Source organism: Lissotriton helveticus, chromosome 7 (assembly GCF_964261635.1).
Source record: "Lissotriton helveticus chromosome 7, aLisHel1.1, whole genome shotgun sequence".
Lineage (NCBI taxonomy): Eukaryota > Metazoa > Chordata > Amphibia > Caudata > Salamandridae > Lissotriton > Lissotriton helveticus.
In genome coordinates this window covers 207,272,836-207,286,080 of record NC_136068.1, presented here as the reverse complement: position 1 = coordinate 207,286,080, position 13,245 = coordinate 207,272,836, and the positions used below count along the sequence as shown (strand labels likewise).

The window sequence follows — 13,245 nt, the reverse complement described above, 5'->3', positions numbered from 1 at the left end:
GTTGTTGGGATAGAAGGATGTAAAGATGTGGTTTGTGGGGGTTTGTTGTCGTTGAAACATTGAAATGTGGATATCATTTGTTTGTGGTAGGTGAGTAGTGTGCATTTGCTGAGAGTGTGTTACTATGTTTGTGGATGGCCTAAGCTGGTACTTTGTAAATGCCAATAAAAGCAGCATTTCTGGCCCCAAGCCCAACCCAGCTCGGTTTGGGAGGCGAGTGACTGCGCGTAACAAGGTGCCATCCTGCTACACATTCTGGAATCTTGAGGAGTTTAGCTTGCCCCATAATATATGGGGATCCTATGAAGAATAGGCTGATATCTACAACCGGGATTCTGTATGGTCTGTAAAATGACTCTCGATATGCTTCAGGCATTATTATGATAAAAGATAAAGAACTATTCCCATAGGAAGTCCACATGTAGTGCATGAAACGCATTGGCTGTTCTATGTAATTTCTGTGAGAAATAAAGATTATCTTGGACTCAATATGGAAGGAGTGGGCTAATTTTCTGTGGAAATGTTATGGTGCAGTGCACTTCACGTTTATATGTTAATCTCCCCCAACATACATTGTCCAGGTTTCTTAAGTTCTCCTTGTCGGTTGTGTGCGGCTACTATATATAGTATTCTTTGCATTCAGGTACTTGTTGTTTGTTTCCCATCTTTGTAAATACAGGACTACACTTAGACCAATCACAGAGAGCGAGGACTTGGAAAGGTATTAATTTGTGAAACAAGGCAATTTATTTAGTGCTTCTACCCCTGACGAGGCCTCACTGGACACGTCTCCTCGCCCTTCTCCAACTAAAAGTTGCAGGAAGCTGAGGCGGGTTCCTGTCCCTGCATAGCAATCGCAGCTCTGACAAAATGCATGCCTCTTTCCATCTGTGGGATAGAAAAACAGGAGTAAACCTGTTAACCCAGCCGAGACCCGGGTAGAGTATGTGAACAAAAATGTCTCAACCGGTTATCATTTTAGAGGGCAGATTCAAAGAGCATTAATCGGCCAGAAAGGGGAAGAAAGGGAGACCACAAGAAGTTTGTAGGAAGAAATTACATTTGTATTTGCAAGTAGTAATATCAGCACTACAATACCATGTATGCTTAAGTAACCAAAACGTGAGTGTGCACTGTACGTGCTCGTGACAGTGAATGGCGCAGTGACACAATGGAGTGAAAAACGGCGCTAAGGATTATGCAATAGAATAGGTAGTCAATAATACAATGAAGAATATATACAAAGCAGATCTTTTGCTCAAGTTGCTTAGGGTGACCACAGTAATGCCAAAAGTTACGGTGAGTGGTCGACGGCGTTTGGACCTGTTTGATTCCAGGTCATCCTCAGAACCAGGTTATTTAAATCAATAGAGTGCTGTATAAAGTCAAAGAAAACAAGAATGAGGCCCAGAATAGAAGAGGTTCAAATTAAAACAGGACTGTGATAGAGGAGAGGAAAACTACCTGTTGTGGTAGTTACAATTCCAACCAGATGGAAAATGGACTAAGAAGGGTCCAATTAGACTCTCTATAGGAGGAAAGGAAAGTGCTGTAAAAACGACCATATGTGAGTTGGGGGGACAAGGGTGAGTGGGAGTGGGTAGTTGCAGAAAGAGTAAATACCTGAAGGGGAGAATGGGAAGGAACGGCGTCGGGACACGGTGGTCCTTGTTGATTATATCATGCTGGTTGCGGTAGCTGAGTCATAAGGTCGGGTGAAGCTGGACCTCAACTGCTGGGAGAAAAAAGGGTAAGAATATAGCCAAAGTGATGAGGGTGGCTGTACAGCGGGTGAAAGGAACTGGATAGACTGAGGCTGAGAGTTGAAGAAACTGTCCTCTTGGTACTTTGAAAAGAATTCCTTGCGGTGGGTATGCAGGATACTGGATACTTGCCAGTGGGGCGACATCTACATTAACCGCATGCGTGCGGGCGGAATTCCGCCCGTACGCTGTTTTTTTTTAAATCGCACTTTACGTGACGAGCTGGGCTCGTCATGAGCGTGCGAGGAGGCTACGCCATGACGAGCCCAGCTCGTCATGAGCGTCGAAGGGGTTAAATCGGGTTGGGCTTAGCAAGGAGCCCTGTAGGACTCTGCATCCGATGGGCTATCTAGGTGAAAGAATTGGCTCATGACGAACCTGGGAACTTCTTTTGTTCAGAAATGCCTTGATCCACCTAAGGACCGAGTCCAGTCTTTGGACCAGGATGCAATGGGAAACCGTGTCAAAGGCGGCACTGTAATGCAGCATGCTCACAGCCGCCGAGCCATCCCGGTCTAGGATGGCCTGGAGCTCCTCAGTTGCCACCAACAATGCAGTCACAGTGCTGAGTCCTGATATGAATCCCGTTCAGGTAGGATGAAGGATAGAATGATTTTCTAAAAAGTTAGAGAGATGTGTATTAACATGCTTTTCCTAGCGATTGGGAGCAAAGAAATTGGTCTAAAGATCTCAACCATCAGGCGGTCTGCATGTGGTTTCTTAAGCAAAGTTTAAACTTTAGCTTGCTTCCATGCTGAGGGAACACTACTGAGTACCAGGAGCCTATTTAGAATGTTAATTAGAATAGATAGAATAATGTTACCAGCTATTCGTAGGGAATCCGGTAGAGCTGGGTCTAATGGCAAGTCCGATTTTATGGACTTTAAGATTGTACTGATGTCATCTATATTTTGGGGCGGATGGGATGATAGTTCAACTATCATTGTTGGTTCTTCGAAGGAAGTTGGACGAAGAGATGTGCTTTTAAGAAGCTGCATATATATCCTACGCTGGCAGAACATGAAAGTATTTTCTTGCACCATCTTCATAACCTCAAAATGCGCAGTTTGTTTCATGTCCTAACACTTTGATATTGGTGTCTGAGAATTTAAATGCAGTGAATTCTATTTAATCATCGTTTGTTCCACATTAACTTCGGCTGACACTCCTTTTTGTATCTTTTCAGGACACAGGAGTAGGTAAATCAAGCATAGTGTGGCGTTTTGTGGAAGACAGCTTTGACCCTAACATCAATCCAACAATCGGGTAAGAAGTAGCACAAACTATGAATTTGAGACGCCTGATGGCTAATAAACAAATTTCAGCGTTATGTACGTCACCTTGCTTTAGCTGTTGCTAGGCCAGTGGCATTCTGTAAAACTGCATTTTCTTCTTAAAAGTTCTCCACTGTGTCTCTGTCCAGTTTATAGTACATTCTTATGCATGTTAAGCACTGGCTTCGTTTTTTGCACTAGAAGTAGAGGTGTATTTATCAACTGTGGATGGTTATTTTTGAGGTCATTGTCATCAAGAGAAAATGTTCCGATTGTTCTTACATTGTATTGTAAAATGCAATAACCCCTTAAATAATGTGTTTTTCGCATTTGTATTGTAGTGAGCCCTTCTTTTGCCATATGATGAGGTCCCGAGGTTTGTGATGGCTATTCTTTACTCAGGTCCATTCAAAGGCCAATAGTTTTTGCAATTTTTAAGGGAGTGGCCAATATTGCCTGTTTTTCGGTTCATCCCTATTTGCACTTTTTTGGGGCGAGTGGGTGTGAAAACCCAGAGGTGAACCAAAAAAGTTACGCATTCTGAGTTAACCAGATTATTTGTTTAGATGTTCAATGTTTCACTAAAGAAACTAATTGTTATAATAGTAATTAGTGAATATACGTGGGGCAGAAAGAGAAAGGGCAAGAACTATTTTGTTGAATTTTTTTTTTTTTTTTTACTGAAATTCATGTATGAAAGTAATGTATAGTTATGCCTGCCAGACTCTTACAGTCTCCAGAGAAATATAGGGCTTGTTGTTTGATCAGTATTCTGGGATCCACAAAACTAGCAGCCGAGCAGTGGCTCACAGTGCGTTTTCATTGTGTTTCAATCATGGATCACTTGATGATGAAAAATCAAATGAATTAAGTATGAACAAAAGCTACGCAATTGTACCAGTCCAAATTTTGTATTCCTTGAAGTGTCTTATGATTGAGTGACTTTTTTCAACGAGCATTAGCAATTCCAAGGGTTCTGGCTTATTTTTTTGTTTGAATATCTTTTATTAGTTTTCAGTACATATTCACAGTACATGCCATCATAATAAACAAAACGCAACAAACCATCCCTTAATCGTACAAAGACAGTCGGGAGCAATAACTGTGCCTTTTGGGACATTGGTCACGCATCATGTCCTATACGGCAAGAGAAAAAAGAAATCAACGTTCTCGAAGGGCATGTTATTCCCAAGGATAAATCACATTCCTACGAAGCAATAGGCCCGTAATGGAAAGGGACAATACATCAGGCAACGAGAAATCATAATAATCCCCGAGACGTAATCTGAACAAATGATGCTGGTATGTGTGGTAGAAAGACTTTAGAGAGTGTACAGCCGCGTGGTTCAGGTATGAACGCAACCCGGGGTCTGTGGACATGACGTAAAGTGGCATTGCCCATCAAATATGTATCTCCTTCAGCCCCGATCCAACAACAGGTATGGGGCGTGCCGCCCAAGGTGGTCCCATAAGTAGATGGTGTGAAATAAAAACAATGGACTTGTAATACTATATTCAAAACATCTTAACAAGCGTGTCAAGCGAAAGAACCATCGTGACACTGAAACTTGACCAACAGGGGGAGAGGGGAAAAAGATTAAAGAAAAGAAGGACTATAAAACTGAGAAGGAAAAGAAGAAGCAAGGAAATAAGGAAGCAAGAAGTGCATCCGTGTGGATCCATGGATATGTGGCTTCGGCACCAGGGAAAGGCCAGTGTGGGGGTCTGGGAGGCAGGAGTCCGAAGTGATATAGGTCTCTCAATAGGAGGGGGGGGGGGGGGGGAGTCAACACATCATGGGCAATAGGCATCAGGCCCTCTGTACTGAGGCGGGGGGGGGGGGGGGGGGGTAGGGTCGCTGTCGTGCGGGACAGGAGCAGTATCACGCGGTACAGTCACGGTACGTCACAGGCAGGTACCAGGCATGAAGTAAACGCGGGGGTGCGCCGCTCTCCATCCCACCCGTTGCCTAGACTGGGTCCGGAGGGGTAAGTGTCTAAGCAACCCCCTGATCAAGACACGCCTGACGGAAAGACCTCAGGGTGTCATCCCAAAGCTGCGCTATGGGGAAATTTCTCAGCCCCGCCGTCTCCTCCCTGTGAAGGTGGTGCTTTCCGCTCTCGCCCAATTATCAAAAGAGGCACGCCAGTGTCTAGCAAGTGGGGGTTCGCTACACTTCCAGCGCTTAGTGAGGAGTCTCTTGGCAGTGATAAGCCAGAGATCCAAGAATCGAGAAGGGACCTTGTTATGTTTCATTCTTTTGTATAGGCCTAGTAGACATGCCTCCCACGTGTGCTGCAGGTCCTTGCCCACACCCCTCGCTAACCGAGACGTCACTGTGTGCCAGTATGTTTGTATATGGGGACAGGTCCAGAGCATGTGGAGGAGATCTGCACCGAGCAGTAAGCATCTCGGACACACGGAAGTGTTGACTTTAAAGTACTGATTAATTTTATCTGGTGACAAATACGCACGATGTAAGATATATAACTGAATTAGTTTAAAGCGGGAGTTGCGCGGAATGTTAATGGGACCGGCTAGTACTGCTGTCCATTCCTTATCTGTCCACTCCTTTCCCCTGTCTGCTGCCCACTTCTCTCGCAGCGGTTGGGAGGTACACTGCGTGTGTTAATAGAGCTTGCGCCAGCCAATGGACCACATGGGAACCATTACCCATGACATGTAAATACTGCACCAAAAGATGTGTCTGCAGTTCCTCGGAGATGTCGCCCCAAGCCCGCACAAATGTGCGTATGAGAGACGCATGCAAGAGAAACTGCCCAGCTGGAAGGCCTGTGTCCATGGCTAGTGTCTCAAAGGGGACCAGAGCACCGTCTACATACAAATCTCCCATCGTGTCCACCCCAGCCTGTATCCATCGCTCCAGCGCGGCCTCCACTACCACCCCGCCGTCCCTGGGCGTTCCCAACAGCGGGAGTACCGGGGCATAGGGCTTCACAGCGCGGGTGAGTTTCGAACTACGTACATAGCATTTGTGGGCCACTGCCAGGTGTAGCTGCGTCGGGTAGGGGGTTTTGGTCAAGGGGTGGAACAAGGTATGGACCTGCGTGTGGGTCAAGATAGTAACGTCCGTGGCAGTATCGCACAGGTTCTTCCCACTCAGCCATCCGGTTACCCATTGCAGCTGCGCCGCTAGATAATAAAGCTCCTGATTGGGAACTGCAAGGCCCCCAGCGTCTGTAGGCGCATAGAGTTTCGTTAGAGCTACACAAGGTCTCCCAGCATTCCATATAAGGTTCCTAATCGAAGTTTCCAGCTCCCGAAAGATCCGAGCCGGGACATACACTGGGATGTTAGAATAATGATACAGCAGCCTCGGTAAGACTATAATTTTTGTCAGTGTAACACGGCTAGGTACATTGAGGGGAAGAGTCTTCCAAAAGGTCATCTGTGCCTGTAAGGAGGAGATGGCTCGCACCAGGTTGCCCTCGAGTACATCAGTCAGGGTTCTGTAGATGTAGATACCGAGATACCGGAACGTAGTGGGATACCAAGTGAGCCATTCATTGTTCATTCTGACCTCACACTCCCGCGTATCCGGGCTGAAGGAATACACTCCAGATTTGGCCCAGTTAACCCTAAGCCCCGACATAGCCTCAAAAGTGTGAAAGGTGTCTGACCGTGTCAGTGGCAAGCAGGTCAGGTCTCTGACATACAAGAGGAGATCGTCTGCATATAAAGAGACCGCATGGAGACCATCCGCTAAAGGGATCCCCCACTCTGCGCCCTGGGTTCTCAATAGTGCCGCAAGAGGTTCCATTGCCAACGAGAAAAGTAACGGGGATAGGGGACATCCCTGTCTAGTGCCCCTTTTGACTCGGATGATGTCAGACAGCAGCCTACCAGTGCGCACTCGCACTGTAGGTTTCTGGTACAACAAACCCACCATGTCCACATAGTCGTCTCCAAGATGATATTTCCGCAATACTGCCATGAGATAAGGCCACTCCACAGAGTCAAAGGCCTTTTCCAGATCTAGCATTAGACACCCTGATCGGGGCCACTGCAGCGTAGCATAACCTTGCACTCTGAACAGCCGCCGGATGTTATGAGAGGTGCTACGTGTTGGCACAAAACCATTTTGGTCGCCATGCACAAGGGTGGGTACCAAGGGGGCCAGACGCTGAGCTAGTGTGGAAGCGAGTATCTTGTAATCAGTGTTCAGGAGGGCTAGCGGTCGATACGAGCCCAAGTGCGTGCAGTCTCTGCCGGGCTTCGGGAGGGAGATGAGTGGCTTCATTCAGCGTAGGGGGAAGGGAGGAGTCCTCGGCAGCCGCCATGTACATCTTTAACAGTTCAGGGATCAATATATCTGAGTAGGCCTTAAAGAACTCAGCAGGTAGCCCGTCTGGGCCTGGGGACTTGCCATTAGATAGTGCGGAAATGGCTGTGCGCAGCTCATCAGGCGTGAGTGGGGCCTCCACGTCATCCCGGTGTACGTCTTCTAACCCTGGTAGTGGTATAGCTGAGAGATATTCAGTGATATCAGCAAGGGGGACCTGCAGCCGAGAGCAATATAGTGTGCGGTAGTGGTCAACGAAAGCCGCGTGAATACTGCTTTGCGTGTAGACCACCTCACCGGGACCGGTGCGTATCGCTGCCACAGGCGTCGCACGGTCTTCCTGTTTGATCAGCCAGGCCAACAATTTTCCGGGTTTGTCACCTAGATGATATGTGAGCGCCGACTGGGCCGCGTAATTGAGATGGCATAGCCTGTCCAGCAAACGTGCATTTGCTGCGCGAGTCTCTAGCAGCGGCTCGTCATCACCCTCCATCGCCTCCTGTTCCCATTGAAGCAGGTCTGCTTCAACCTGTGTCAGTTCCCCCTCCAATTGTTTCCGCATATTAGCCTGTGTGCCCAGACAATGTCCCCTGATCACCACTTTGAATTCGTCCCACTCTTTTTGGGGGGTGGATGCAGTGCCAGTGTTCTCTTCAAAGTAGTGAGCAGTGTGTGCATATAGGGAATTTCGAAAAGGAGCGTCAAGGAGCAGATCTGGTTGTAGCCTCCAAGTGGGTATAGGCGGGTGCGGGCGTTTCCACGCCAGCTCCAGTACGTGTGGGTTGTGATCAGAGTGGGTGCGGCCCATGTAATTAAGTGTCAGTATCATGGGGCAGCAGTTCGCTTGACAACATATATCGATCCAACCGTACATGCAATGTGTGCGCGCCTGAATAATAGGAGTACATCTTAGTGGTGGGTTCCGACTCCGCCAAGCATCATGCAGATCCCACTGTGAGGCCCAGTTTACGAAGACTTTCATAGCCCCTTGTACAGGAGTGCCAGCCAGGTGCGGAAAAGAACGGTCCAATGCAATGTCATGAATACAATTATAATCGCCTCCCAACACCCAGGGGAATCCCATGCCAAGGTGCCAAGTCTGCAGAGAGCTGCGCAAAGAAACCTCCCTGGTCCGTGTTAGGGGCGTACAGTGAAGCCAAAACCACCGGCTGCCCATCCAGCTTACCATGAACGATTATGAATCTACCCTCCGGGTCTATGCGGGAATGTGAGACTGCAAAAGGAGTCCCGGGCCTCACCCATAACAGCGCCCCTCAGACGTAGGAGGAGTATCCCGTGGCATAGAGTTTGCCTCGCCACCTGCGGCGTAATGTTTGTGCCTCTGCACCATTCAGATGCGTCTCCTGTAGGAGTGCGATATGGACATGATGGCGTTTAAAATAGGAATAAATCTGGTACCTGCGTGATGGTGTGTGCATGCCTGGTATATTCCACGTACATATTTTTATCGCTGACATTTTATCACTTTAAGTAACCCCGCACCCTGCCACCACCCCACAATGGGTCGTGGCTCCTGCACTCCCCGGGCTCCCCCACAGTGGATTACCAAAGACACATCCATAAGTGCTTGCAATAAATATACAAAATAACAAAAACATTGCAGTCCAAACAATGCAATAGGCCATAAAAAACAGAACTAGTGAAAAATGCCAAAAGGTCGACAGCTGAACATGCCGCCGTCCAAACTCTCCAATGAGATAAACATTTAAGTTCAGGGGGGTCGCTGTGCACTAGGCACGGCTGTGGTATCACAACTGCTGGGTAAGCAAAGGCGGCTCCCCCCCCCCCCCCCCCCCCCCCCCAGGCATCACAAATCAGGCACAGCTAATATGAAGTGTTCCTGCCAATAGCTGCACGGCTCGCAGCACATACCTCACCCAGACTGAGGCGCCATCCGGAAGGTCAATCAGGCCCTGTCATTCCCCACTCAGCCGAGACGACATCAGCTGGGCCCCAGCAGACAGGGGCATCAGAAAGTCTCCACCAGCACAATGTCTCGCTAAATGTCAAGCACCAAAAGTCAGTACTCACTGCGCCTCGCGTCAATGGCCAAACGTCCAGAAGGTGAACATGCTCCGGGTGCCGTCAGGGCCGAGGCCCGACAGGAGCTCGGGAATACAAGGCGACCAAGATGCCACAGATCAGGTGCACTATGCCAGATGATGTGGCCATCCAATCAATGAAGCAAGTCCGCCGTCTGTGGGGTACCATCTGGCTGTTCCGTGGACATCTGGGAGCCGGGCAGCCCATAAATAGCCTCATCATCGCTAGGCAAGTCTCGGGGGCTGGCATCCGGAGCAGTATCTGTGGTTGGGGAGCAGCTAAGTTCCGCTACCATTCGGAGGGCATCCTGCTGTTCATGATGGATTAGTTCCGCAGGTGGACTGATGGCTGGCGATTACTTGTTCCTGCGACGTCGTCGCGGTCCACGATTGCGTTGCATTGCTGAGGGTCCCGACACCCGCTGGGACGTCGCGGCCGCTCCACCATCCAGCCAAGTCTCAAACTTCCTCTGGCAGGTAAAGAAGTGCGTTTTGTCCTGCGCTACCACTCTGTCTAGCAAGAAAATGAGGGAATACTTGAGGTCCAGCTGGCGTAGGTGCTGTTTTACGGCAAGGAAGGAGTGCCTCTGGCGCTGAACCTGGATTGTGTGATCGGGGAAGAACATTATTTTGGCATTGTCAATGCGGACGTCTTAAAGCTGCCTGGTTTCACGCAAGATGGAATCGCGGTCACGATAGTTCAAAATCCTACGGAGTAGTGGTCTAGGATTAGACCCTGTAGGAAGCGGCCTCGTCAGCACGCGGTGTGCCCGCACCACGACAGTGAGGCAATAGCGCGCCCTCTGGTAGTAGGGCCTTCAGCCAGTCCTCCATATGCGCCGAAGGTCCTTCTCTGCCCACTGCTCCGGCACACCTACAATTCTCACGTTGTTTCTCCGTGCCCGCCCTTCCGCATCCTCGGCACGGTCCTCCAAGAATTCGACCCTATTAAGGAGATCCCGTACCTGCTTATCAGTCTGGTTGACCCGGGGCTCAAGATCTGCCACAGCTCCCTCCAAAGTAGTGGTGCGTTCCGCCAATTTCTTATGATCGGCGCGCAGGTGTGTGAGATCAATTGCAACACTGTCTATTTTGGTCTCCAGAGAGGTGCGGGTGAGTTGGACTGATTCCTCCAATCTTTCCATAGCAGCCAGCATGTTGTCGAGCTTCGCCGCCATCTGGTCGGCATCTGCAGGTTTCGGGAGCTTGTCCATTTTCCCCTTCAATTGCGTGCCTCCTGTGCCAGTCTGTGTCGTAATACCCCCAGACATGAGCAGCGTGGTGGGTGAAAAGCTTGCGCCCTTAACAACAATGTCCAGCGGCTAGCGGGGCTCCAGCAGGCAGCTCAGGTAGCGCAAATGGAGAGGCGCACAGGTGCGGGGGGTTTGGGGGGGAAAAGTGTTTCACCTGATATGGCTGTCGCGTCTCTCCTCAGTTTCTCGCCTCCGGCTGACTGGGAACCAGGGTTGGAGGGTCACTGCGCCTGCTCCCAGGGCCGGTCGAGGTAATACTCCGCTCCAGGCAATGGATTCCAACCACGGCGGCCCAGGCAACGTCAATGGGCTAGAGTCCGTTCCCCAGGGCAGCCATGGGACGTGCATTCGGCGGCATCGCCGCATAAACCCCACGCAGACAGCGCCTCATCCTCTCCTCACCACAAACCGCACCAGCCTGCGGCTCCGCCCCGCAGTGACCAATGGGGGGTGTCTCGGGTCGGTACCTCGCGCAGGGGCACAGCGCTTGCAGATCGCAGGGCCCTCAGGGTGGGGGCGGCCCAGCTCGGAGCCCAAATCCAGCGTAGTTCCGGGCCGCAGCGGCAGTCGTATCCCTTAGACTCAGCGTCCGCCGCCAAAAGCATACACCACGCCTACCAGGCCACGCCTCGGGGCCTAGCCGGCAGACACAAGCCACGGCCACCAGTAGACTGGCCTGCCGACATTGCGACCACCGCCCGTGGCGTCAGGCAAGCACCTCGTTCCGGGGCACTAGTGTTCTGATGCACGGGGTTCCCAGGGTGGGCGGCAGCTGGATGTTGGTGCCAATGTCCGGGCTCCCATGGGTCACAGCGACGAGCGCCTCAGCTGAGTTCGGCGCCCCAAGGCAGTCGTGGCCACTTCGCCCACCAGGCCGCGCCTCGGGGCCCAGCTCACAAACACAAGCCCCGGCCTCGCCTAGATTTACCCGCCTGCCAGGTGGCTGGATGTGCGGCGGAGTCGCCCCGGAAGACCGCGGTGCGGCAGGTAGCTCCCGATCAGCCCCAAAAGCAGCAGGGTGGTGGTTGATAGCCCAGTAGCACCTCGCCTGAAGTTTCAGCTGTCGGCGGATAAGTGTGACGGAGTAATGGCCTGGGGAAAGGGGCCGGAGCTCTACCCTAGTGCGTCCGTCTCCATTGCGTGCTTAGCCACGCCCCTCCAATGGTTCTGGCTTATGAATGCACTTTTAAGCCACACCTAAAAATCCATGTACGTAAATGACTGCCTACTCCCACTGTGTTGCTGCCAGAAAAAAATGGCATGAATTATTTAGCTGTATAAGACACTTTAACAGCATTACAATATCATGTCTGACTCTGAAAATTCACGCTCTGGCAGATGGATAAAAAATAAAATGTTCACAGCTGTGTGGATGGCATGTACTTTTGTGTGGAAGTACACAACTCCTGCTCACTCAAAACATGTACTCCTGGCTGCCAACATGTAAGCGGAGCTAAAGTTAATCTCTTGGTGGTTTTTACATAATTTTCTAGTGGCAGCTGCGCTGTCAAGCCAGACCATAAAAAGTGCTTTCGAATAGACGGTGACTAACAATAGGATGCTTACAGTATACAGAAATTCGTTATACAAAAGTCTTACCATCCTTCCTTCCAATTAAATGGAATGTGTGGGTGTGTCTATATCCCAGGACAGGAAATACCCAAACCACAGCTTCTGAAAGGTCTGCAGCATTGATACTCCTAGTATGGCCCGGGGGCGCTTGCGGCACTTGACGTTTTCATGCGGCACTCTGGTCAACAGGAGCACTGGGCTGCTTGCTCAGCTTAGCACCAACAATAAAAAGATGCTAAATAGGCAATCATTTATTCCAATGTTAATTAGTGTTAAAGAAAGGAAGTAACTAGGGAGTTCAGTGCTTTAAACAACTTAATGTTTAAAGACATCTTGCACCAACAAGTGTAAAAAAAAAAATTTGTTTCTTTAAAAAGTGGATTTAATTAACATGCAGAACCTTTTAACCGTACTATAACTGATTATATCGGTGCATTCAGAAGTATTAAGTTACAAGTGATAGATTTCAAACATGAGTTTTGAAACATTCATTTTTCACCCTACCCCGAGAACAACACCAATAGTGAACTAAAGAGCCAAGTCAGTTATGTGCACTTCTTGGGTGGCCTGGGTTCCTATTTTACATGAACAACATAGGAGCAGGTTTTATACAGTGAACATCCTAACGTCATGTATTTTGAGGTTCTCTTATATGTGATAATGGAGAAAAATGACAGAGTAAAATTAAACAAATCTCTAGGATCACACGGTTTGGTAAAGTTGGGAATCTGAGATTAATCTAAGGTTTTTTGGTTTCACATTATCAATTCAGCCAATGGATGTATATTTTTCGCTTTTCCTACACCCACCAATACCACCTCACCCGACCGAGACCCCGCTGGCATCACTGCGGCCATTGAGCACATCACAGACCAAACTCTTTGACCAAACTTTTTGTCCTCTGGAAGAATCTCTTCAATGTGCCCATGGTCTACAGAATACCCTTCCCAAAGTTTTTTTTAGCTCTGCAAACACAAATCTATACTAGAAACGCCTCAGTTTCCAAGTGAATTTCTG

The 13,245-nt window shown here is 49.3% G+C and overlaps 1 protein-coding gene across 1 annotated transcript in view; it reads left to right on the top strand.

Annotated features, from left to right (window-relative positions):
- The window catches only part of RAB22A (RAB22A, member RAS oncogene family), a 284,054-nt gene that overhangs the window by 56,472 nt on the left and 214,337 nt on the right, over nt 1–13,245 (top strand). The window contains exon 2 of the mRNA XM_078651959.1: nt 2,950–3,029. Within this exon, the coding sequence (XP_078508085.1) occupies nt 2,950–3,029 (80 nt within the window). The remainder of the gene's footprint in view (nt 1–2,949; nt 3,030–13,245) is intronic.